The 26,512-nt window shown below is 52.3% G+C and overlaps 2 protein-coding genes across 2 annotated transcripts in view; both read right to left on the bottom strand.

Moving 5' to 3' along the window:
* Positions 1-611: 611 nt before the first annotated feature.
* GRWD1 (glutamate rich WD repeat containing 1) lies at positions 612-7,316 on the bottom strand. The gene is made up of 7 exons (XM_052655998.1): positions 6,926-7,316; positions 6,606-6,723; positions 6,293-6,455; positions 3,954-4,167; positions 3,724-3,866; positions 3,357-3,554; positions 612-2,045 (listed from the first exon to the last, which is right to left on the bottom strand). The coding sequence occupies exons 1-7, from the start codon at positions 7,110-7,112 to the stop codon at positions 1,728-1,730; spliced, it is 1,341 nt and encodes a 446-aa protein (XP_052511958.1). The 5' UTR covers positions 7,113-7,316; the 3' UTR covers positions 612-1,727.
* A 2,024-nt stretch (positions 7,317-9,340) lies between these two features.
* Positions 9,341-26,512, bottom strand: part of GRIN2D (glutamate ionotropic receptor NMDA type subunit 2D) — a 29,870-nt gene continuing 12,698 nt past the window's right edge. Inside the window, exons 7-12 of the mRNA XM_052656170.1 lie at positions 25,574-25,699; positions 25,144-25,373; positions 23,703-23,863; positions 11,265-11,452; positions 10,846-11,078; positions 9,341-10,672 (exon numbers count right to left, since the gene is read on the bottom strand). Coding sequence (XP_052512130.1) covers positions 9,341-10,672; positions 10,846-11,078; positions 11,265-11,452; positions 23,703-23,863; positions 25,144-25,373; positions 25,574-25,699 — 2,270 coding nt within the window. The remainder of the gene's footprint in view (positions 10,673-10,845; positions 11,079-11,264; positions 11,453-23,702; positions 23,864-25,143; positions 25,374-25,573; positions 25,700-26,512) is intronic.

The raw sequence follows: 26,512 nt of genomic DNA, 5'->3' as shown, positions 1-26,512 counted from the left end.
AAGAGGAAAGGACAGAGGACCTCCCCACGGCCACAGGCACCCAGAGAGGACAGAGTGGGAGACAGAAAAGAGGCAGGCGGAACGAGGAGCAACCGGGCAAAGACAAGCAGAGATCCCATCTTAGGAAATGGAGAGACAGACCAGATCAGAGATGAAGATGGGACAAGAGATGCAGGATGCCTGGGCCAGGGCGAGGGCGGGGCGGGTGGCCGCGGAGGCAGTGAAAATAAGGCCGAAAATGGAGATGGGAGATGGGCTGAGCTGGGGGGCCCAGATCTGGGGGATGAGGAACCGGGAGGATAGGGTGGGAGCACTGGGGTAGACACCCGAGCGAGGAAGATGGTGGGGGGAGGCGGGGGACAGCTCTCAAAGTCAGGACCCCTGCCCAGGGTGTCTGTGTGGAGGCACGTACCTGGTGGGGCAGCCCACCCCCATGCCCTCTGCCGGGGGCTCCTCTGCTCGGGCCAAGGAAAGGCCTCTGTGGGTGCTGCGGTGCTGCGGGCCGTCTCGGGCCCCCGACCTCTGTGCTCACCGGCGGATCAGAGGAGTCCTAGCCCGAGGGGGGGCAGGGGGTGGGGCCAGCTCAGAGCCGCAGAGGGGGAGCCAGGGAGGATGGCCAGGCAGGACGGCTGGGCTGCGGCCCAAGCAGGCTGGAGAGGAGACAGCGGTGGCGGAGGAGAGACACAGGGGGGAGGGGGCGCAGAGACAGAGGCTGGGGGCCAGGAGATGTGGAGAGATGGGGACACAGTCGAAGGAACAAAGAAATGGGGAGAAAGTGATGACGAGAGCAGGGGCAGAAGGATGAGATAGACGGGGGCTCCCTTGTTCCCCCGAGGTGAAGCCTCAGCACACGGGGGCACACATGAGATAACTCTTCCCCACCGAGACCTGGGGTGAGTTCCAGATGGAAAAAAATTAGGAGAGGCAGACCCAGAGAGTGCCAATGGGCTGAGGGCTGGACCCAGCGGTCCAGGGACAGCCAGGTGCCAAACCCTCCCTGTTTCCTCATGAGACTGCGGCCAGAAGGACCAGCCCCCACAGTTCGGGCTCCATTCTGGCCCTTTATTGCCCCTCGAGAGCCCCTGACTTGCCCCCTGCACAGTGCCTGTCTCTGGGAGGAGGGGAGAAAGCTCCGCCCAGTCCAGCCCAGCTGGCAGGAAGACAAGGGCCACACCAAATTCTGTTGGAGGGACCCACAGCTCGAATTTGGTCCAGCCACTCCAAGGCGCTTGAGTTCCCTGGGGGAGACCAGCAGCAGAGAGATCAGAGAATCAAGCCCAGGGCCTGCAGCTGACAAAATACCCACAGCAACACAGGCCACCCCAGGCCCATTTGGGAAATGGGCTAATGGACTCTTCTGACAGGTGGGGCTCACTGGGTTGACCCAAGTCTTTGGGTCATAGGGTTCACTGGAGGCAATGGCAGTGGTTTTACAGGGGTCAACCCAAGTGCTTCAGTTGGAGGAATCAAGGGGAGCAAACTGAGTCTTACTTTTAGAGCCACAAGTCAAACCATCTCTCTTAGCAAGAGGGGCATTGGACCAAACCAAGTCCTTGCAAAGAGCAGTTAAGTCAGACAGAATCCATCATGGTGGCCAAAGGGCCAAACCAAGTCCTTCTGGCGAGGCACTGGCCAGCAGATATGAATGAGTCCCGTCCAGGGAAATGATGAACTTCAACTTCAGTTCCAAGTAAGTGGAGGAACAGGCAGGCTCGGCCAGGCCAAGCTCAGACGCTGATGGTGCGGAAGACCGTGAAGCCCGACAGGGCGGTGCTCACCAGCACCCCGGGGCACTGTGGGTGCCAGTGCAGCTCCTTCAGGTCCGTCTCGCCCTGGTGCACGAAGAGCAGCTGCTGGGGGAGGCCCGCCAGCGCCGGGTCCGTCTCCACGTCACCGGCCTCAGGGTCCCGCTCCACAGCCAGGTCCCACTGTGTAATTTGGTTGTCCGCACCCGAGGCCGCAAAGACCCCACTGTCCTGGGGGTGCCACTCGACGGAGGTCACAGGGGCCACGTGCTGCTTGAAGGTGGCCACTGGGGAGCCAGACTACGGGAAGATGGGAGTCAGGGCGTCTGAGTCCCTCAGCCTGACTCCAGGGGTGACCCAGGCAGAGCCCCCCATCCCTCTCCAGCCTCAGGGTTCAGCTAAACCTTCACCCCTCCAGCCCCCAAAGACCCAGGGTCTCTGAAAGGGATGGAGGGCAGAGTACAGCTGGTAATAAAGGGGTAGTGCCCCAGGGCCTGCTGGGAGTTGTGGCTTCACCTGCAAAGAAGCCCCTCCCAGCTCCAGGTCACAACTCCCCAATCCTTGCTCCTCGCTGGGCCTGCCTCCGCCTCCTTCCCTGTAAAAGGAAGGTGTGGGGGACTCCCTGCTGGTTAAGACTCTGCACTTCCAATACAGGGGGAGCCAGTTCAAACCCTGATTGGCTGGGAACTAAGATCCCACATGACACGCAGCCAAAATAAATAAAATTGGGTCTTCAAAACAAATATTTAAAGTAAATTAAAAAAAATTAAAACGTCCCCCTACTTCCCCCACCCAGAAGGCTGGGTTTTCTAAGTGCTCTCCCCAGTGATTCTAAATCATTAACGGGGGCATAGGCACGACTCCCAGGCTCGAGAGAGAGCAGATGCAAAGAAAAGCCCTTTTACTAAAAGCACAGCTGCTGGGGGCGGGATCAGCATGTCTCTAACTTGGAGGGGTGGTTCCAAAGTTTCAACCTGGGCCTGTGATCCACCTGGCCATGCACCTGCCTGGGAGGGGAAAGGGGGCTGGAACCCACGTCAAGAAGCTTCCCCAGGGCTGATTCTGTAGAGCTCATTACACTGGAGGGAGAGTAAAAAGACGATCCCGGGAAGGCCCAGAACTGTATGGAGTCGTGGCTTTGTCCAGGGGGAGGCCTGGAGCTCCTCTCAGCTCTGCCGAGTCACCACAAAGCTGGGTGATCACATCCTATCTCTTCCCGTCCCTCTGGGCCTCCATGCCTGCTCCCAGCATGACTGAGCTGAGCTCTGTTCTCAGCTGACCCTATAAAATCCACCTACAGTCCCTGAGCCCTTGAGCCCCTGGGCAGCACGGCCAGTGCACGGCTCCCCTCGGGCAGATGGGAGTTGTAGTCTCTGCTCGGCCCAGCCCCGTTCCTCCAGTCAACTCTCCAGATGGTAGAGGGAGAGACCCCACAGCAGCCCCAAGCCTTCCTGACTGTTTCCTCATCAGTATCCCAGTCCTGATGGGATCCCAGTTCTGATGGCAGGGCCTTGCCAGCTCTGGCGTATAAGCCATCTCAGAAGGGAAAACCCACAAATCCTAGTGGCCTCTGGGAGCTCTTCCCGCCCCAGGAGTTGGTTGGGATGGTACCTTGAACTGCCGCAGGTCCCAGACCTTGAGGGCTCCGTCGTCCCCGCCGCTGAGCAGGAAGGGCTCCCGGTGGCTCCAGTTGATGACGTTGATGTCCCCGTCATGGGCAGTGGCGGTGGTGAGCATGCAGGCCTTGCTGGGGGCTGCCCGGATGTCCCAGATGCGGATGGAGGCGTCAGCTGAGCAGGAGGCAAACACCTGGACGGGGCAGAGTCGGAGGGACCCGGTGGACCCCCGCTCCACCCTGGAGACCGGGGACCAGTGGTGGGCCAGCCTTTCTTTTAGTGACCCTCCCACCCTGCGCCATCACTTAGACCTGCCCCTGGCCCTCTCCTTCCCCCAGTCCAGACCCCCAGCCCTTCCTTACTGTGTCCTCGGTCGGGGACCACTGCAGGTCCTCCACGGAGCGTGTGTGGCCCACGAATGGCCGCTGGTCCACGTGCCAGGAGCCCCCATCCGTTGGCGTCCAGAGGTGGATGTTCTTCTGACAGTCACCGGTCAGCAGGCGCCCTGGAAAAAGCAGTCGGGACTCGACCTTGTCACACTCAGCCGGCCGTGGCTCACCAGACCCCGTTCTCACCCACCCGCGGGACTCACCAGGCACACGAGGGGACCAGTCAAGGGCAAAGCCCTCGCCCATGTGGCCAGAGAAGGCGAAGATGGGCTTCACGCGGGCCTGCTCATTCCGGAGGAAGGTGGCCAGGGCTTGGGGGTCATCCACCACTTGCAGGAGTCGCCGCAGCGCAAACACTTCCACCTGGCCCTTCTCTGACCACACCCCAGCCACCGGCTCCTCACCCAGCCACGACACCTGCAGGGCAGGGAAGAGGGGAGGGGAGGTGAGCGGGACAGGAAGCACAGCGTGACGACGACAGCCCTTTCATCCCTGAGAACCAGAGCTGCCGCCCACCCAAGCCCGGGACTACAGCTCCCAGAAACCTTCACAAGAATGGGCTCACAACTTGAAGACCAGCTTGGGCTCCAGGACAACTCCCCCCACTGTGGTACAGATGATGGCTGAGGGATGACAGAACTCCTGAACTCCCAAGACTTGAGCCCCCGGAAATCTGTTCAGACTCCTGGTCTCTGGAACTGTTTAAGTCTAGGCAGGTCCCAGGCCCCAGTCTCCGGATCTCTCTGCCTGTATACCTTTGCTCACTAGGAGATCCTGTTCAGCCTCAAGGTTTCCAGTAGCCCCTAGCACTGACCTCTCTCAACTCCAGGCTCACATCAAACTGACTGTTTATAGACGCCCAAGGCCAAAGCCAAGTTCCCAATTGCCCACTGCCACCTACCCCTCCCTGGGGGGTCCCCACCTTGGGCTCACTGCCTGCTTGCCTCTCCTTCCTCACACTACGCCGGCTCCACCCAAAATGCCACCACTTCCAACCCTCTCTCGGTAGCTCTGCTGTCATCACTCAGGCTACCGCTGAAGTCACCCTTCCCTGCATTCCTGTCCTGGCCCCCTCCTTCCCTGTCCTTCTGCCCTGGCCTCCCTGCAGTCTATTCGCAATACAGCACACAGAGGGATCCCTTTAAGACACAAGTCAGATCTCATCCACCCTTCGCTCTAAACCCTCCAGTGACTCCCAGTTTCTCCCCACATAAAAACCAAGTCCTTACAATGGCCCACAAAGCCCTAAACAATCTGTCTCCTCCGTGCCCACCCGCCAAACCCCGTCACTCTCCCCCTCATCCATTCAGCAGTGTTCTCCCCAACTTCCCCGAAAACTCCTCAATCAGTTTGCCCCAGGACCTTTGCACTTGTTAGTCCCTTGCTGGGAAACCTCTTCTCACAGATAGCCTTGCTTCACTCCCTCACTTCCTGTGGGTCTCTGTTCAAAGGGCACTTTATCAGTGAATGCTTCCTTGACCACACTGTTTAAACTAGCAACCCCAGGGGCTTCCCTGGTGGTCTGGAATCTGGCTTTGCAGTGCAAGGGACACTGTTCTGATCCCTGGTCTGGAAAGATCCTACATGCCTCAGGGCAACTAAGCCCATGATCCACAGCTACTAAGCCAGTGCTGTAGAGCCTGACAGCATCAACTACTGAGTCCACTCGATGTAACTACGAAGCCCTTGCACCACAGAGCCTGTGCTCTGCAACAGGAGACACCACTGCCAATGAGAAGCCGGAGCATTGAAAGTAAGAGCAGTCTCTGCTTGTTGCAACTAGAGAAAGCCAGAGGGCAGCAACAAAGACTCATTACAGCTAAAAAACTAACTAAATAAAGAAAATAGCAAGTCCATTCCAGAAGACCCTAACTCCCTTACCTTGCTTTATTTTTCTCTGCAACTCTTAGAACCTTTGGACATTACACATATGCTTAGTTTCCCGTCCCTTGTCCCACTGGCATGTAAGTTTCACGGAGCCAGAGACCCTTTGTTCCCTGTTAACTCCCCAGGTCTAAAACAGTATCTGAAACATAGTAATATCTCAACGGAAACACTTCTCAAAAACTATGGGCTAAGCACTGCTCCAAGCACTATTGCATAGAGCATCTAGTTCAATTCTCACATCGACCTGATTAGAAGGAGCTAGAACTCTGAATCACAAAAGTGACCTCACAGCCCAGGACACTCCCTGAGCAATAACAGAAAACACATAGATCTCGTGTTACTGCCAAGTGCTGTTTCTAGACCCCGGAAATCACCATATTTCAGTTATTGAAATAAGGGTACTGGCTATTCCATTTTATCTTCACATCAGCCCCACCAAGTAAGTTTGGTAACTCTCACCATTCTACATAAGAGGAAAGAACATTTTAAGAAAAACATCTCCATGGCATCTAGAACATAGTGACAACAATCACAATTAACACATAACTAATTTAAAAAACTATGTGCCAAGAGCTCTTCTTAAAGCTGAAGGGCATGGACGTGGGGGGTGGTGAGCTCCAGAGTACACAGGGCAGGCTCCTGGGGCTGCATTTACCCGAACTCTGTTGATGCCTCCATAGTGGGGCACCATAGCCAGCTCCAGCTGAGGCTTCCGCTCTTCTTCATCCTCTTCGTCGTCCTCCTCCTCCTCTTCGTCGCTGCCCTCGGATGGTGGGGGCTTTGTCCCATGCAGATTGTGCATCCGAAGCATCATCAATCTGAGGGAGGTGTGGGAGGAATGAGGCACCGGATGGCGGGATCCTTAGGAAGGAGGGAGGGAGGAAGCTGGAAACCCCGACTTCTAGGTCCTGAGAAAGAGGAAGCTGGAGGCTCAGACGCCCCTAGCCCTGTAAAGCCTCAGTTCTTACCTGTTGCTTTGGGCGCTCTCGGCCTGCGTCCCAGCACACAGGTAAAGAGTAAGAGGAAGCTCAGTCCGGTTGTCTCCCAGGTGATCCCGGACTATGTCGAAGCTGAGACAGGGGGCGCCTGGGAATGGAAGGAGGGATGGGAAAATTAGGATTGGACAGAGGGTTCTCGGCCCTCTTAAGTGTGATGTCAATCCTCTTAAGTCCTAATTTCTCTTTCAAACAGCCTCTCAAGTTAAAGATTCAGGATCAGCTCCCCTCAGGACCCAAGATTCCAGTCTCCTCATTCGTGAGGACCCAGGATGCCGGGTGCCCAGCCCTACCAGTCTGTGCTCGATGGTAGAGCACGTAGGCCTCCTCGTCCATGACCAGCTCCTCTCCTTCGCGCAGCGGCGGTCCCCGGCCCGGCAGGTAGACCTGAGCCTGACCCTTAGACCCTGTTTCTTGGGATTCGGTCTCCATAGACTCCCCAGGTTCACACGTGCGCCGCCGACCCTTGCGCGCCGCCATCTTCGGAGCCTCTCGCCGCTGGCGCGAGGTAATAACGTCACTTCTGGATTGCGTTTTCCTTTCTTAGGAGGATCCGCCCTACTGCCCGGTTACCTTGGAAACCTCCTGGTTCACCAATTAGAGAGGGCGATGGGGAGAAGGCGAAGAAGAACTAAGAAAACAGCATCCTGGCTTGGCTAGCGAGGCCTGCAGATCCGAAGCAACGATACCCTTCCCGTGACTTTGGGGCGCTCTTCCGCAGAGCGGCGGCAAGGCCTCCTGGGAGTTGTAGTTCTGCAGGAGGCCTGTTTGCCCCATCAACTATACAGGCACTCCAGACCGGGATTCCATCATTCCACCTTTGACTCCCAATGCTTTCTTACTTAATTAATTATTTGTGGATGCAAATGAGAGCTTTTACTGGCAAGGAGACTAGGTTTCTGCTCCCTGAGGATCCATAAAGCCGATTTCTTTTCTCCTCCTTGTTATGAAGGCTTTAATTTACTTCAAAATGCTTAAGGGTAGGCAGGATGATATGTATAAATTAGTTCGTTGGATCTACCCTCCAGGGGTAGTCAGTTGCCTAATCAGGCGTTCACGGTGAAGCCCTGGTCAGCAAGCACTTAATCAGAAAGTCTACCCTCTTGAGGCAGCTACTACAAGTGCTTCCGCTCTTTTTATTGCCCATCAACACCAGAGATTTGGCTAATTGGCATAATGAAATGTTAGAAATAGATTCTCATTGGTGAGATTAACAGAATTCAAGATATGTGAATTGCCTAGGATATAATAGACACTCACCTCCCTTGCATGAACAGGATATTAAGAACCTAGCAAGCCTCATTGCTTGTTGCCATAGGAATGGTACCCTAGACTGATCCTAAAATGTTATGATCCCAGATCTTTAGTGAGTTCTCTGACCCCCTCTTCTCCTTCTGCCCCCACCCTTTCTCAGCCCACCCCAGCTGTTTTGGCCTAGCTGGGTAGTTTGTGGGATCTTAGTTTCCCAACCAGGGTTCAAACCCTTGCAGTGGAAAGGCAAAGTCCTAACCACTGACCGTCAGGGAATTCTCTCTGCCCTTCTCTTTTTAGGGTCTTTTCTCACCACTTCTTTCTGGGTCTTTATTAGCCACCTCCCTCCAGGATCTCTGTTCTTGCTGAAATTCTCTTTCTGCCCCCTCTTCCTCTGTAGGACTTTTCTCGCTTTGTTTCCTCCACAGAAGTTTGAAGGGGACTAAGAGAAGGACACGGTGCTCACACTGGGCTTGAGGAGGCATAAAAACATGGTTTATTCCAAACACTGCAATGTGGTACAGGAGAGAGGGAAAAGAGGTTGGTAGTGAGTGTGGACTCCCAGACTCCTCCCTTCCACAACCCAGCTCCAGACCCGGCTGGAGATCTGGGAGGTGGAGGTTTTGGGGCGGGGTGGGGAGGGTCTGCTGCGTCTTTACTGAAAGGGTTGGATTTGGAGAAGATATGGCCGGTGGCACCTGGGGCTGGTCATGGGAAGTTTTGGCTTGATGGAGGTTGGGATCAACGCTGGGGCAGTGGAGGCGGGGCTTCGTTGGGGGCGTGTCCTAGGACAAAAGAGGGGAAAGCTACTGAGGGCGGAAAAGGAGAAGAGGGTGTCACGGTTTGACGTCGAGGGGCACAGTCTGGTCGGGGCACAGTCTGGGGCTCGGGTCACAGTATGGGGTCAGGGGTCACAGTCTGGGGTCGGATGACCATTTTCAGGGGTCGGAAGTCACAGTCTGGGGTCAGGGGTTTCTGTGTGGCGGGGCCAAGGTCTGGGGTCACAGTTTGGCGAACGCGTCTCACAGTTTCGAGTCCCAATGGATGAAAGGTTAAAAACGGGCTTCCCCGGAGGCGTGCCTGGGGGGCCGGGGAGCTGCACAGTGATGTGGGGGCCACGGCCCCGGGCGTGGGGGTGGGACGCGGGCGTGGCGTGACCCCGCCACCTCCCGCCCCATCTGGTGACGTTAAAAAGCCCTTGTCGGGTTAAAAAAAAAAGTCCAGTGGGCTCTGAGACCCCCGCCCCCTTGCTCCCAGGCTGGGTGAGATTTGAGGGACCAAATCCCCTCCGGTTTGAAGTGCCCCCCATAGCGAGGGGCGCAGGACGCTGCTCCAGGCGGGGTCCGGCCAGTTCCATTTTCTTCATTTCCAACCCTCGCGGGTCCTGTCCACCCCGCGTGCCCCCTTGGGCTGTGGCCTGCGCTGACCAAGGGGGCGGCGGGGCCTCCCAGGCCGCGTCATACCTCGGACTCGAGGCTGGAGAAGTGCGCCGAGCCCCGGCGGGTACCCAGGTCCCCGCCCCGGTGTCTCCGGTGGGGCGCGGCGGGCAGCGGCGGCCCCCAGTGAGCGGCGTGCGGGCACCGGCGCGCGTGGCGGGAGGGCCCAGTGAGCCTGCGCGCGGGGGCGGCGCGGGGACACGAGCTGAGGTCCTCGAGCGATCGCGAGGTGGGCGCGGGCGGCGGGAGGTCCCAGCCCCCGGCGGCGCGCCGGTGCCGGTGGTGGTGCGGCGCGGCGGCGGCGGGCGCGCGGTGTGAGGCCCGCGGGCGGTGAGGGTGCGGCCGCGGGCACCCGCAGCGGGCCCGGCGCCGGTGCGGGGGCCCCGCGGCCCAGGGCGGGGGCGGCGGCGCCCACCAGCCGCCGTCCAGGCCGTCGTGCGAGCAGCTGAGATGGCGCGGCGGCGGCAGCAGCTCCAGGCTGGCGCAGTGGCGACAGTGCCAGGCGGCGGGGCCGCTGCGCGGGGGCAGATAGTCCCAGCTGCCGGCGCGCCAGCCCCCGAGCTTGTCGACCGACCAGTAGCGGCCCGGCGGCGGCCCGAGGCGCTCGGCATATGGGTAGGGGAAGTCGGCGAACCACCAGGGCTCTAGGCCGCCCAGCGACGCGCCGCCCAGGCTCTCCGAGTCCTCCGAGTCCGACGGCGACGGCTCGAGGTCAAGGTAAGGGCAGGGGGGCGGCGCGGCGCGGCACGGGGGCGGCGCGGCCTGGGCTCCAGCGCCCGCGGCCCCCGCGCCGCCCGCGCCCCCAGCGCCGGGACCCAGCAGAGGCTGGCTCTCGGGGTCCGAGCGCGGCCAGCGCGTGGGCGCCGGAGGGCTCTCGTCCTCGAAGGCCAGGCGGCAGAGCGGCGGCCCGACGGCTGTGGCCGCGGCGGCAGGGGGCGCAGGTGGCGACGGGAAGCCGGGGAAGGCGCCGGCGGGGGGCTCGGCCGGCTCCTTGTCGCGCACGATGGCGAAGTAGGAGGGCGGCGGCTTCTGTGGCGGCTGCGTGGTCGGCGGAGACAGCGGGCGCCCAGTCGCACCCCGGGGCGCCGCGCGCGCCTCGCCCACGCCCAGGCCCTGCGGCTCGATGGGGCCGTAATAGCGGTGGAAGCCGTCGGCCAAGCCCGCGCCGCCGGGCGGCCCCGCACCTTTGGCGCGGCGCCAGCGATCCACGGCTGCGCGCTCGCGCGGCACGAAGGGCGCTGGGCCGGGCGGGGGCCTCGCCGCCGGGTATGCGGGGCTGGGCAGCGGCTGCGGCGGCGGCGGGGGTTTGGCGGGCGGCGGCGCAGCCTCTGCGCTGCAGCAACTGTACATGCCCTGTAGGAGCCGCGGGAGGAGCCGGGTCAGCGCGGGATGCTGGGGACCACCTGCCTTCCCTCCGACACTCCCTCCTCTCCCGCACCCGACCTCCCCAGCTGCCTTCCACTTCTCGCCATGCCTGCCAGTTTCTTCCTTTCTCTCCCCCTTCCGCCCCCCTCTCTCCCCCGTACCCTGGAGAAGGCCAGCAGGAAATCCATGCGGTGGGTGGGCCCCAGGCAATGCCGCAGGCGCCAGTACACCAGGTGCTCCCAGGCGAAGACCAGCAGGGAGAGGCCCATGGCCACCAGGAGCATGTAGAAGACGCCCGCCATGTTGTCGATGTCCAGCTTGCTGCTCATCACCTCGATCTTGTCATTGTGGCAGATTCCCGAGAGCCACAGCCGTTCCAGCATCTCGATCTCATCTGGGGATAGGCGGGTGGGCTGTCACCTTCCGTGGGCACCCTCTGAGGATCATCTTCTCTGATATGAAAGTCTAGGTCCTCAGACCCTCCCCCCCCACCCTTCCCCAGGACCCAGGGGTCTTTGCCTCCCCTCCTCCACTTTCCCTCCCCCGCCCCCTCCCCAGGCATCTCTGCGTGCAGCCGCACCATCCCCCAGGAACTGCAGCAGTGCCAGGTCAATGGGCCGCTTCCAGCGGGAACCCTTGTGCAAGGCGATGCCATAGCCCGTGGTGGCAAAGACCTTGCCCGAGCCGATGGTGACGAGCTTGCAGCCCTCATCTTTGCGGGCCATGTAGTTGAGCACAGCCGCATCATAGATGAAGGCGTCCAGCTTCCTGCGGGCAGGGGCATGAAAGGCAGAGTCAGTCCCACCCAGATGTCCAACCCAGAGCCCCGCTAACTCCTAACCTCCAACTGCTCCAGATCCTAACTGGTGGTGAACTCCTCAGAAAGCCACTGCACCTTTCTGTGCCTCAGTTTAAACATCTGCCCAATGGGGACAGCAGCAACACTCTCCCTTCCAAGGTTGTCGCACAGATAGCCCTGGGAGCAAAGGAAGTGCTGGAGAAATGTTAGCTGTGAGTGTTAATAACTACTTGTTCAGTCCCTACTGGAACCTTCCAAAAGAAGGTCCTGCATACGCCTCTGTTTTATTTATTTTAAAATTGTATTTATTTAAATATTTATTTATTAGACTGCTCTGGGTCTTTGTTGTTGTCGCTCAGTTGTATCTGACCCTTTGCAACCCCATGGACTGCAGGACACCAGGCTTCCCTGTCCTTCACCATCTCCCAGAGTTTGCTCAAACTCATGTCCATTGATTCGATGATGCCATCCAACCATCTCATTCTGTCACCTTCTTCTCCTCCTGCCCTCAATCCTCATCCTGCGCTGGGACTTAGTTGGATCTAGTTCCCTGACCTGCGCCCCCTGCATCGGAGCCTGGAGTCCTAGTCACTAGACCAGCAGGGAAGTTCCCTACTCCTCCATTTTAAAGAGGAAGGCTGAAGCTCAGAAAGGAGAATCATACCAATACTAATAATCTTGATGATGACTTCTGTTGTGCCACGCATTCGTCTAGCTACTATAATAACTCAATTCTGTCAACATTCCTGTGAGGTAGAAACCATCATCTCCGTTATTCACACCAGGAAACGCAGGCCCAGACATGTGTCTTAATTTGCTTGGGTTCTCCCTCTAGGCCCTGATTTCTACAATTCGGTGGGAAGACAAGCACAGATTCTGAGTTAGTAGTTCTCAGAGATGAATAATATGTTGTGGCACTTGCCGCACATCACTTCCTTCCTACCTGCTGCTATTTTACGTTTACTTCTGTGATGATCTGATTAATCTCAGCCTCTCCCACCAGACCGCAGACCCTCTAGGATAGAGTCCAAGACCCATCACATTCCAGGCTGTGACCCAGCAGTTCCTGACACAAACAAGGTGGCGGTTATATTTGTGGGATAAATGAAAGAATGATAAAGGAATGCAAACTTCTGGGGATGACACACCGTGTAACTATCCTGTGACATAAGATAACTGCTCTCGATCTGACCTATGAAGATGTCCAGGGTGTCTTAAGGAGAAAAAATTAAAAATCTAGTCCCGGTATCCTAGATAGAATAGAGTTCCACCGTTATTTCCTGGGGTGAAATTTTGGTCATCTTAACTGTAGACACTGGACTAGTTCTTAGAAAGAGGAATCTGTCTTGTCTAGTCCAACACTGTCCAAAAGAACATTCTGGGATGCTGGAAATGTCCCATCTGCACTGTCCAACATGGTTGCCACCAGCACCCTGTGGCTCTGGAGCACTTATGTGACCAGTACAACAGAGGGATGGAACTTTAAATTGTATTTATTTATTTATTTTTGGTCACTGCAGCGTGTGGGATCTTAGTTCCCCAACCCGGGATCAAACCCACACCCGCTGCAATGGAAGCACAGAGTCTTAACCACTGGACCACCAGGGAAGTCCCGAATTGTATTTAATGTTAGTTCAAATTCCTCCTTCATGTATCACAGCCTTGTTGTAGCACAGGGGCTTGAAAGGTCTGTATAGTCAAAGCTGTGGTTTTTCCAGTAGTCACTACGAATGTGAGAGCTGGACCATAAAAAAGGCTGAATGCCGAGAAACCGGTACTTTCAAACTGTGGTGCTGGAGAAGACTCTTGAGAGTCCCTTGGACTGCAAGGAGATCAAACCAATCAATTTTAAAGGAAATCAACCCTGAATATTCACTGGAAGGACTGATGCTGAAGTTGCAGCTCCAATACTTTGGCCACCTGATGCAAAGAGCCAACTCATTGCAAAAGACACGGATGCTGGGAAAGATTGAAGGCAAAAGGAGAAGAGGGCGGCAGAGGATGAAATGGTTGGATGGCATCACCAGCTTTGTGGACATGAGTTTGAGTAAACTCCAGGAGATGGTGAAGGACAAGGAAACCTGGTGTGTTCATGAGGTCACAGAGTGGGACACGACTGAGCAACTGAATAACAACCGGTGGTGTAGTGGTTAAGAACCCTTCTTCCAATGCAGGGGATATGGGTTCAATCCCTGGCTGGGGAACTACGATCCCATATGCCTTAAAGACAAAAATAAATAAATATTTTTTTAAATTTGAAAAAAAAAAAGGAGCCAAATGAATGAATTCATACTGGTTCAAGACCAGCATTCTGGGTGCCAGTCCCTGGACCTAAGAGCTAAGATTTAGTTAATAGGGAAAAAAATGCAAAGAGGCTTTCCTCCACGGCCAAAGCAAGAGAACAGTGTGTACTTTTAGTGAGGAATGTATAAAGAGGTGTGTGCATACATGGTTTAATTGATCTGGAAAAAAAAATGAAAAATAATGCTTCCTTTAGGGAATGGGGACTTGATGTTTCCTTTTTGGCCCTTCTAATGTGACTGAGAAATTGAACCTCTCTCATGGGCTAGGCTTCCAGAACTGACTGGGAGGAGAAGCTGTGTTTCTTTATATCTTTTTAAGAAATGCAGTTCCTTTCTCTCCCCATGAGGTTGCTTGCCCTCAGCAGTAGGGTAAGCACACATTTGGTGTGTGAGCCAGGCAAAGCCACGCGAGGCTGCCAATGCCCTTGTACCTCTCTGTAAGGATGGAATTTTCTAGTGTTGTCCACAGCGGTGGCTATTTGAGCTCCAATTTTAATTCAATTTTAAAATTCTGAAGTCGCATCAACTACACCTCCAGTGATCAAGAGCTGTTGGCTACCGTATCGGACTGCCCAGGTTTAGCACGTTTCCATCATCACAGAAAGGGCTCTAGGAAAGCGCTGCTCTACATACATGTCCATCTGGCGTCCAGACTAGAATGGAAGCTCCAGGAGAGCAGAGACTTCGATTTGCCCACTGCTGTACCCTAAGTGCCTAGCCCAGTGCCTGGTGCGAAAAGACTCTTCTATCTTCTATCTTTATGTGTGCTCACCCCACAGACTATAGCCCGTCAGGCTCCTCTGTCCAGGGGATTTTCCCGGCAAGAATACTGAAATAGGTTGCCATTTCCTTCTCCACGGGATCTTCCCAACCCAGGGATCGAATCTGCATCTTTTGCAATGCATGCGGATTCTTTACTGCTGAGCCACTGGTTTCCCAAAAGAAGACCTTAATAAACATTTACTGGATGAATGAACGAATGAATGGACGAGTGCCTTTTAACTTTTATATCATTAGGGGTATCTTGTCAGAGGCATTGTGACTCATTATTTGGTTTCTTTCTTGGTCCTCTCTATATTAAAAGCATATATATATATAGTATACACACATATACATGTACATATTCATATGCATATATAGGGGCTTCCCAGGTGGCACCAGTGGTAAAGAACCCACCTGCCAATACAGGAGACATAAAAGACACGGGTTTGATTCCTGGGTTGGGAAGATTCCCTGGAGAGGGAAATGGCAACCCACTCCAGTATTCTTGCCCGGAGAATGCTATGGACAGAACAGCCTAGTGGGCTACAGTCCATGGGGTCGCCAAGAATTGGACAGGAGCGGAGTGACTTAGCACGCACACATGCATTCATATATATAGAGAGAGAGACAGAGAGACAGGAAAAGAGACTGAAAAATACTGACATTGGGGATCCCCCAATACAAATGGTCCAGACAGCCCAGCCCACAGTGAAGTCTATAGTTAAAACCCTGCTCATGTGCTCACAGGTGCACCACTTCCAGAGTTTTGGATGCCTACTTCCAAATATGAACTGACTACCAGAGGTTACTAGACACCAGATACAGCCTTGAACAAAATTAAAGATAGAAATAGGGACTTCCCTGGCCGTCCAATGGTTAGGACTCCACATGTCCACTGCAGAGGGCACAGGTTCAATCCCGAGTCAGGGAACTAAGATCTCATAAGCCACGCCACACGGCCAAATAAACAAATAGGAGGGAGGGGGAACTAGGAGGAAACATTATACAGAGAGAAAATGTTAAAAAAACAAAACTCAGCAACTATCATTAATGTCATCAGAAAAGCAAGACAAGATACTGCAACTTTGAACCATTAATAGGGTTTTATGAAGTAGGATACTAGAGGGACTTCCCTGGTGGTGCAGTGCATAAGGACGGGCTGCTCACGCAGGAGACACAGAATCGATCCCTAACCTGGCAAGATCCCATGTGCCGCTGGGCAACTAATAAGCCTGGGGGCCACAACTACTGAGCCCGCATGCCGCAACTAAGCGTTGCATGCCAGAACAAAGATCGACTATCCCACGTCATGGAGAACTAAGACCCGGTGCAGCCAAACAAATAAGTATTTTTAAAAGTCTGTATTTGACTCTCCAAACTATATGGATGTATAACTCTGATAGAAATTGAATGAAAAATTAGAAAAAAATGTTAAAAGGAACACTGAGAAGAAAAAGAATTCAGCAGAGGCAGGAAATCCAAGCAAGAAGTGACACTGAGAAACACAGGGGGATCCTTTGTGGATCCACCAAGGGTAAGGGGCAGAGGAGGAAGAGTCTGGGTTTCTCACTGGGTGAGTGAGGTTATATAGTGCAGTGGTTGAGAAATTGGGCTGAGAATCAGACTGCCAGGGTTCAAATCCCAACTCTTCCCCTCAGCAGAATTGTAGGGTCTTACCATATATTCTCATCTATAGAATGAGAACAATAATATTCACCTATAAAGAGTTATAGCTGAGCACTGAAGAACTGATGCTTTCGAACTGTGGTGCTGGAAAAGACTCTTGAGAGTCCCGTGGACTGCAAGGAGATCAAACCAGTCCATCCTAAAGGAAATCAGTCCTGAATATTCATTGGAAGGACTGATGTTGAAACTGAAGCTCTAATGCTTTGGCCACTTGATGCGAAGAGCCGACTCACTGGCAAAGACCTTCATGCTGGGAAAGATTGAGAGCAAGAGGAGAAGTGGGTGGCAGAGGATGAGATGGTTGGCTGGCATCGACTCAGTGGACATGAGTTTGAGCAAACTCTGAGAGATAGTGAAGGACAGGGAAGCCTGGTGGGTGCAGTCCATGGGGTTGCAAAGAGTCAGACCCGACTGAGCGACTGAACAACAAATGAGAAGTTATGGGTTGAACTGTCTTCCCCCGAAATTCATAACATTGAAGTCCTATCCCAGTGCCTCTGAATGTGATCTTAGTTGGAGAAAGGGTCTCTACAGTGGTGATTAAGTTAAAATGAGGTCACTAAAGTGGGCCCTGAATGGTGTTCTTATATGAAGGAGGAATTTGGATACAGGGATATGCACAAAGGGAAGATGACGTGAAAAGACACAGAAAGGGACTTTCCTCGTGATCCACTGGTGAAGCATCTGCGCTGCAATGCAAGGGACACGGGTTCGATCCCTGGTCAGAGAACTAAGGTCCCACATGCCTTGGAGCAACTAAGTCCACACGCTGAAACTACTGAGCTACAACTAAAGACTCCACGAGCCACAGCAAAAGATCTCACATGATACAACTAAGACCCACATAGTGCCCCCCCCCCCCGCCAAAAAAAAGAAAATGAATAAAAGACACAGGAAGAAGAGGGCCATCTATGAGGCCAGGGGGAGGGGCCTGGGATGGATCCTTCCTTTATAGCCAAGCGGGATTTCTAGCCTCCAGCACTGTTAGATGATAAATTTTTGTTACGGTAGTCCTAGCAAACCAGTAACGGACTTAAATGAGTTAGAACTTGATGTAGAATAAACATTATAGTACATTAAAAAGATATAGGAATGATGCCAAGCCTTGGCAAGGATGTGGAAGAAATGGAACTTTCCTACACTGCCGATGAGACTGTAAATTGGTACAACCATGTTGGAAAATGTCTGGCAATATCCTTTGAAGCTAAGCAGACACCGCTATATGATCCAGCAGGTCCACTCATGGGAATTTACTGAAAGACAATGAACGTGTATGTCCTCCAAACACCTGGACAGGAATGTTCATAGTAGGATAGTCACAATGGCCAGTGCTGGAAACACACAAATGTTCACCAATCAGGAGAATGGAAGGATTCTGATATATTCCTGTGTTGGTATACTCAACAGAATGGAATGCAATGAACAAACTTGGTAGTAGTGTTGGACAAAGCAAGCTAGACACAAAAACTATTATATACACTGATTCTATTTATGTGATATTCAGAATGAAGCAAAACTAATTTACACTGATAATCTATGATGACTAGGTCAGAGGGGGACCAGAAATGTTCCATACCTTAACCTGAGTGTGGAAACATGAATGTGTAGAAGATCAATGAGCTTCACACTGAAGATTTGTGGATTTGTGTATGGCAGGATGTAAATGGGTGCAGCCACTATGCAGAAAAGTATAGAGCTCAGTTGGTAAAGAATCCTCCTGCAATGCAGGAGACCCCGGTTCGATTCCTGGGCCAGGAAGATCTGCTGGAGGAGGAATAGGCTTCCCACTCCAGTAGTTTTGGGCTTCCCTGGTGGCTCAGCTGGTAAAGAATCCGCCTGCAATGCGGGAAAACCTGGGTTTTTGATCCCTGGGTTGGGAAGATCCCAGAAGAAGGGAAAGGCTACCCACTCCAGTATTGAGGCCTGGAGAATTCCATGGACTGTATAGTCCATGGGGTCGAAAAGAGTAGGACACGACTGAGCGATTTTCAGTCGAATTGATTTTCAGTCATGAAATTTTAGTGAAATCTAAAAATAGAGTTACTATGTGATCTAGCAATCCCACTCTTGAGCATATATCTGGGAAAGACAAAAACTCTAATTCAAAAAGACACATACATCCCAGTGTTCACAGCAGCACCATTCACAAGAGCCAAGACATGGAAACCACCTAATGCCTGTTGACAGATGAGACAGATGAATGGATAAAGGAAACATGGTGTGTCTATATATTATATATATACACATATATGTAAATACAATGGGATCTTGTTATTTGTTTGCTAAGTTGTGTCTGACTCTGCCATGGACTGCAGCCCACCAGACTCCTCTGTCCATGGGATTTCCCAGGCAGGAATACTGGAGTAGGTTGCTATTTCCTTCTCCAGGGGATCGTCCCAAGCCAGACATCAAACCTATGTCTCCTACATTGGCAGGCAGATTCTTTACCACTGAGCCATCAGGCAAGCGCACAGTGGAATACTACCTGGTCACAAAAGAGAATGAAATAATGCCATTTGCAGCAATATGGATGGAACCTAGAGATTATCATTCTAAATGAAGTAACTCAGAGAGAGGCAAATATTATGTGATATCACTTATATGTGGAATCTAAAAAATATTACACATGAACTAATTAAAACAGAAACAGACTCACAGACATAGAAAACAAACTTATGATTACCAAAGGGGAAAAGGGGGAGGGAGAAATTAGGAGTTTGGGATTAGCAGATATACTATACATAAAATAGATCAACAACAATGGTCTACTGTATAGCACAGAGAACTGTAGTCAGTATTTTATAATAAACCATAGTAAAGAATCTGGAATATATATATACATACATACATACATATTATATTCTCTTGCTGTACACCTGAAACTAACATAACATTGGAAATCAACTATACTTCAGTAATAATAATAATAAAAGATCTGTGCATGTTACATCTCAATTTTTTAAAAGATGCAATATAAAAAGACCCAGGATGAAGCCTCAAGCTATTCTTACTTAAGGGCTGAGACTGTGGCTGACATTTAGATGAAAAGAAAAATACAGGTAACCCTCGTCCTCTGAACTCAGGGGTGGGATAGATTTGGATTCCTTTTCTTGAGATGGGGCTGTTCTCCCTTGCTGGTCACACTTTCACTGCTCTCCAAAACTCAGAAACCAAGCAGACTGAGGACGCAGGGCTTCCCGCTACCCAATTCTTGCTCTCCAAACGTAAGGATGAAATTGACTGGAAATGTGAGGGATCCCTGCAGAAGTACAAGAGAAGCGGAAGGCAATTCTGCCTCTCACGGAAGGGCACCTTGTGCTCGGGAAAGTAGGGATCGGTGAGCAGAGCCGGGGAAAGCCGCCCTACTTTGCAGAAGCGAGGTAGAGGATCTGGAATTCCCAGGGGCCTTCCCGGAGGGAGGAGCCCAGGAGGAAGAAGCGGAAGAGGGAAGGGGGAGAAATGAGTCAGCTGGCTGGCTGGGGAGGATACTGGGGGGCGGGGGGGTGAGTAAGGCAGTGAAGAAGTCCCAGGGAGGTGGGGAGGTGGCCAGAGCCCTTGTACGTGTCATGTTCATAACCTTCACTAAGAAACTTTCTGCATTTAGATGATGTACACCCAGGCCGCCCAATTCAGTAGCTGCAAGCCCCTGTGGCTGTTTTGAGCACTTGAATTGAAATGTGTGGTGTGTAAAACGCACATGCCTGCGTGCTAAGTCGCTTCAGTCGTGTCCTACTCTTTGCCACCCCATGGATTGTAGCCCGCCAGGCTCCTCTGTCCATGGGATTTTTCAGGCAAGAATACTGGAGTGGGTTGCCATGGCCTCCTCCAGGGGATCTTCCCAACCCAGGGATCGAACCCATGTCTCTTGTGTCTCCTGCGCTGGCAGACAGTTCTTTACCACTGCCGCCACCTGGGAAGCCCGGGGTCTAAAGGTACCTAGATGCTAAGGGGCAGGAAACTAGATGACATCTGGGGATCATGGCAAGTAAAGGAAGGAATTAAGAAGTGGAAGAAGGACCCGGAAAGGGACTTCCCTGGTGGTCCAGGGGTTGACTGCGTGGTTCCAAGGCAGGGGGCCCACAGGTTTAACCCCTGGTCAGGGAACTAAGATCCCTCACACCCTGTGGCACAGCCAAAAAAAACAAAACAAAACAAAAAAAATTAAGGGAAGTACCAGGAAAGACGAAGAGGAGGAAGAGAGGAAAAAAGAAAACAGAGAGGAAAGGAAGAGAACAACAAGAAGAGGTAAAAAGACAGAGCTCTAGAACTCCACTGTGACTGCCACTAGCCAGAGGTGATTGACTCTGAATTGAGATAAGAGATGGGCTGTGATTATAAAATCTGAAGCACCCACCCTGCCCCCTGCCAAAAAAGTAAAACATCTCAAGGGGTTTTTCTGGCTGTGCCTTGCAGCTTGTGAGATTTTAGTTCCCCAATCAGGGATCGAACCTGGGACCTTGGCAGTGCAAGCACAAAGTCCTAACCACTGGACCGCCAGGGAATTCCTCATCATTAGTTTCGATATTACATACTGAAATGATAATCTGTTGGAGCTGTTGGGTTAAATACAATGTACCATTCTAATTAATATCACCTGTTTCTTTTAGTGTGACTCCTGGAGACAATTACATTACATATGTGGGTCTACTGTACAACACAGGGAACTATATTCAGTATCTTGTAATAGCCTATAATGGAAAAGAATCTGAAAAGAATACATATTTAATTTATATATATATAAAACTGAATCACTTTGCTATACATCTGAAACACTGTAAATTTAAAAATGTTTACTTCAGTTAAATTTTAAAATGTTTCATTAATGAAAAAAAAACATTCATCCACAACTAAAAAAAAAAAAGAAAGAAAATTAGGGACTTCCCTGGAAGTCCAGTGTTTAAGACTTCGCCCTCGGGCACAGGGTGCTGGTTCATTCCCTTGTCCCAGAGCTATGGCCCCACATGCCTCGTGGCCAAAAAAGCAAAACTTAAAACAGAAGCGATTTTGTAATAAATTCAATAAAGACTATATAAAAACAGTCCACATAAAAAAAATCTTAAAATATATATAAATGTGTATGTGTGTGTGTGTGTGTCTCGCCAGCTCTGCTCTAGGAAAAAAAGGCTCGAGGAAATGCCTTGAAATATGAATAAGCAGGGGGAAAGGAGAGAGCTCCACTTCTTTTTCATTTTTGACTGTGAGCCTTGGGGGTTTTAGGTCCTTCAGCAGGGCTCGAACCCCGTTTCTGGGCAGTAAGAACACTGAGTCCTAACCACTGGACCGCCGTGGAATTCCCAAGATCTTCACCTTTTACATTATTATTTTTAACAATGTGCAAGTGTTAAGCAAATAAAAGCTTTAAACAGAAGCAGGAAAGAGATCTGGGAAGGGGAATGTCTGTTCATGAAACTTGGGAAGGTGAAGGCAAAAGGTGCCACATACAGAGAAAGGGGGTGTCCTCCAGGCAGGAAGCCCTGGGGAAGGGGTGAGGGCATCCATCAGGCATCACAGCTAAAGGAAAGGCAGGAGGAAGCATGTTCTGGAAAGGAGTGTGAGGCTTTGTAGCCCACAGGTTCCTGGGTGTCTTTGAGAGCCTTTATGAAATAGGGAAGTGGCAGCTTGGGGAACCACGTGACAATTAGAATCCAGACACAGAGATAGGGATGTCTTTGGTGGTCCAGTGGCTCAATTAGAATCCAGACACAGAGGTAGGGACTAGGTGGGGCCTGGGTTCATTCCCTGGTAGGAAACAAGATCCCATATGCCGCATCTAAGACCCAGTGCAGCCAAATAAATAAATATTAAAAAAAAAATGACAGCCGGGTCAAAAAGATTCAGTTACTATAAGTGGCCCCTTCAGGGATCAGCAGAGCGTGGGCCTGAGGGAAGGTGTCTGGAGGGCAGTATAGTGTGTGCGTGTGTGTGTGGGGGGGGGGGTTAGTCGCTCAGTCGTGTCCAACTCTTTGCAGCCCCATGGACTCTATCCTGCCAGGCTTCTCTGTCCATGGAATTTTCTAGGCAAGAATACAGGAGTTGGTAGCCATTCCCTTCTCCAAGGGATCATCCCCTGTGGAATCGAACCCAAGTCTCCTGCATCGCAGGCAAACTCTTTACCGTCTGAGCCACCAGGGAAGCCTGGAGGGCAGTTTAGTCTCTGTCTAACTGGTCCCTCTAATCCCCACCCCGCTTCATTCTCCACTTGGCAGCCAAGGAGAACATTTACAAACAGAAATCTAATTACATGGCTCCCTTACTTAAAGTCCCCCTTTCCCATGGCTTCTCACTGCCCTTCAAATAAGGCCCAGCCCTAACCTCAGCCTCAGGGATCACACCCTGTGTGGTACTCTCGTCTACCCTTTAAACTGAACTGTCCACCCTTCAGCCATGCTTGCCTTCTTGCTGTCACTTTTCCTTTGTTAAAAATTTTTTGCCTTTCCGCCCAGCCTGCCAGATCTTAGTTCCCCCAACAGGGATCGAACCCATGTCCCTTGTAGTGGAAGAATGGAGTCTTAACCACTGGACCACCAGGGAAGTCCCCCTGCTGGTCCTCTAAGAAGCCAAGACCACTCCTGGCTCAGACCTGCACATCCTGTTCCCTTTGCCTGCAAGGTTCTGCCTTCATAAGTCCACCTGGCCAAGAAGGGGTCCCTCACCTCCTCTGGGCTCTCCACAGGTGAGCCCAGTCACCTCCCCCGCCACTTTCTGAAATGATCACACTGATTTTTCTGCTTGCATGTTTCTTGTTAATTTCCTGCCTCTAGACTGTAAGCTCCCTGGGGGCAGGAACTGTGATCAACATGTTTGTTCACTGCCTGGGATGGAGTCAGGACTAAGGAAATAAATGCAGGCTGAATGATTAAATCAATGAGGAACAGGGAGAGAGAGTCATTGTGCCAAGCTTTGTTGTAACCTTGGACCGCTCTTTGGAGCCAGAATTTAACTTTTCCCTATGATTGGGGAAACTGATGTTAAAAAGAAAAATCCAAGTATTGATTCCAGTGAGTTCAGATTTAACGATGATGATGATAGTAATAATAATAACAACAGCAGACACCTACAGTGTGTCCCGCACTGTTCTAAGTGTTTTGCACAGATTAACTAATAATAACTACTATAACAATTCTTACTTAAAAAAACCTTATGAGATGGGTTATTCCCATTTTACAAGGAGGAAACTGAGGCTCAGAGAGGTTGAGTAACTTGCTCAAGGTCACACAGCCTAGAACGGACAAAGCCAGGATCTGAACCCTGGCAGCCTGGCCCCCAAATCCATAACCACTGGATCCTTGAAAATATCCTAAGGGGTTCATTCCTACCCTCAATGACTTCTGACCTCCAAGCCGACCCACCCTGGGCTGGCCACTGAGGCTGACAAATGACCCTGACCCCTTGCCAGCTCCGAGCCTCCTCAGGACCCCCAGTAGCCACACCCCCACCCCACACCTCCCGGCCCCCAGTCTGCGCTGACCCTGCCTTGAGCTGAGTGAGCGCTTCCTCTACGCGGGGCTGGTTGTAGCGCACCATGTAACTGTGCATGTCGGGGTAGTTGCTGCGGATGTTCTTCTCCGTGGACCCATTGGGCACCGTCCCAAACTTCAGGGGCGGGTACTGCTCCTGGGGCCGCTGGAACTGGGGCATAATGGGGAGATATTAGAGTGACCCCCCAGGGGCCATCTGGGTCAAGGATGTCCTCAACCAGCCTCTCCATTCTGGGGGCCACCGGCAGATGCCCCAGTCCAGAAGTGGTTCTCACACTGGCTCACTGTGACCCCCAGCAGGAAGCACTACTTTTCACCCAGCACGTATGTTCACGGTTATCAGTACATGTGCCCGCAAGTGGGTATACATACACGTACGCATACACAATCAGGAGTAATGTTGAAATATTTGATCCCCAGGATGGCCTGATCACGGTCTAATTAGAAAAGACCCCCTAATTAGAAAAGAGGCCCCTGATGGGTCAGGCATTAACCCTTAACTTGCTGGATCATGGGAGATTCCCAGGGTAGGGGCTGGCATGGTGCACGGTAGGGGATGGCATGGCACAGGCAAGGGGCAGTTGCTAAGAGTTACCAATCTGTTCAGAAATAGTTCACTATTTTTTTTTTTTTGCCTTACCACATGGTACATGGGATCTTAGTTCCCTGACGGGGGATCAAACCCACATGCCTGGAAGTGGAAGTGCGGAGTCTCAACCCCTGGCCTGCCAGGGAAGTCCCAATGGTGCACTGTTTTAACAACACACTGGTGTGCTGGCTCCGTGTCGGCTGTATATATGACTAAAACAGAAGCTCCCTGCAACCATACTCACCCTGATTATAGAAAATACAGTCAAACATATTTTCTAGTCTATTCCATTCCATTAAGAAAAAAAGTTTGTCATAATTCATGGAGTGGGTCATGACGCCCAGTTAACCACGTTAGTCTCAAAGTGCGCTGTGCGGACCACCTGTCCCCTGAACAAACTGTGATCCGTGGTGAGGTAAGTACAGAAACTGAGAGAGTGAGCATTTCTAGTTATCTCAGAGAATAATTTTGTGCCTAAGAAATAAAATGTGGGTTGGAATTTTGCATGTCTTGGTTTTAAATTTTATTTTACTTTTTCAGTCATTCCTTTCTATTTTATTTTATACGAGAGTCAGTCTCTACTGGATTAGAAATGTCAAAAATTAGCCCTTCATCACAGTTTAAGAGAAGCACTGATCTAGAATATTCCTTGTGGCACTATGGCCCCTAGAATATTTGGCGATACTCTTTTCTCCTTAGAATATTTAAATAGTTCATTGTGAAACATAACGTTTTCCTTCCAGAATATTCCATTCTAGTACTCTGGAACTCTTTCTGGGAAAAAAAACCCCATCTGCCACCTCCAACCCCAGCCCATTCCCTCCCTCCCCAAACACACAGACCTTTCGGTCACTGAGCCCAGACACGGTGTCCACGTACTCCTCCTGGATCATGAAGGCGGCCAGGTTGGCTGTGTAGCTGGCGAGGAAGATGACAGCAAAGAAGGCCCACACCAACACCATGATTTTGCTGGTGGTCCCCCGGGGGTTCTCCACGGGCACTGAGTTGTTGAACACCAGGGCCCAGAGCAGCCAGATGGATTTCCCAATGGTGAAGGTTGAGCCACCAGGGCCTGCAGGGGGCCAGGAGGGGGACATGAACCCCACATCCCTTCTGCTCAGAGGGAGAGCAGAGAGGACTACAATTCCCAGTGGCCCCTGAGGCCCCTGCTGCCTCAGGGGACCACAGCTCTTTCCCAGGGGCTGTTGGGAAATGTAGTTCTATCTGTGGTCCAGGCACACTGAGATAGGGTGATGGAAGAAGGGGACTCACGTTTGCCCGTGGCCAGGCTGCGGTTGTAGCCAACGGGACTGAGGTACTCGAAGATGAAAACGGTGACCGCAACCACAGTGAGGCACATGACGAACATCATCACCCACACGGCAGGGCTGTATGGCTCTGAGGGCAAGGGAGTGTGTGGTCATGATTCATCCAAGCCAAGGCTTGGGTGCCCACAGACATGTGACCCTGTCCTACTCTGCCCCCTTCTCAGAGATAGACTCACTGCCCACCAGACCCCGGGGGAGAGCAGGGGTAGGTGGGTCGGGGGGAGAACAGTCTCTTCCAAAGACAGTCATCTCAACCATTTCTGTGATTTCAACCACCAAATACAAACTGTCTCCTAAATACCTTTCCTGAACGCCAGACCTGATTCTCCACCCACCCCCAGCAATCGCCCCAGGCCATTCATACCCCACACCCAGCACCAACTCCCATGTGCCCATCCTGGGAGTTTCGCCATTCATCCAGTCACTCCCCAGACCCTCCTCCGGTATTTGCCACCCTCTCTCCCTCCTCGCTCCTCCTCCCCAGCATCCCATCAGTCCCCAATGCCCTTCTCCTGTCCTCCCTCTACCTCTACTCCCCACCTGGACCTTTCTTCTCCATTCTCTCTGCCAACAAGGCTCAGGCCACACCCTGTCCCCTGGACCATCTCCCCATGCTCTCCCCTCCAGCCCTTCCTTCCACTATGGCCCTAAGAGGCTCTCTCTACACCCAGAGATGAGCTCTCCTCAACTCACAGTCCTCTGCGGCTCCTCTGCAGCTCCCCTGCGCCCCCAAAACAAAGTCCCTGCCCCTCAGCCTTGCTTCCACTCTCCTCTCTGGACTGATCATTGTCTCAAGAACCCATTCCTTTAACCACCCAGAACCCACAGTTCCCCAAATGAGCCACATCTTCTCTGCCTCTTTCTCAATAGCTTCCCTGCCAGA

This window comes from Budorcas taxicolor, chromosome 18 (genome assembly GCF_023091745.1).
Source record: "Budorcas taxicolor isolate Tak-1 chromosome 18, Takin1.1, whole genome shotgun sequence".
Lineage (NCBI taxonomy): Eukaryota > Metazoa > Chordata > Mammalia > Artiodactyla > Bovidae > Budorcas > Budorcas taxicolor.
This window is presented reverse-complemented; position numbering and strand designations above follow the sequence as displayed.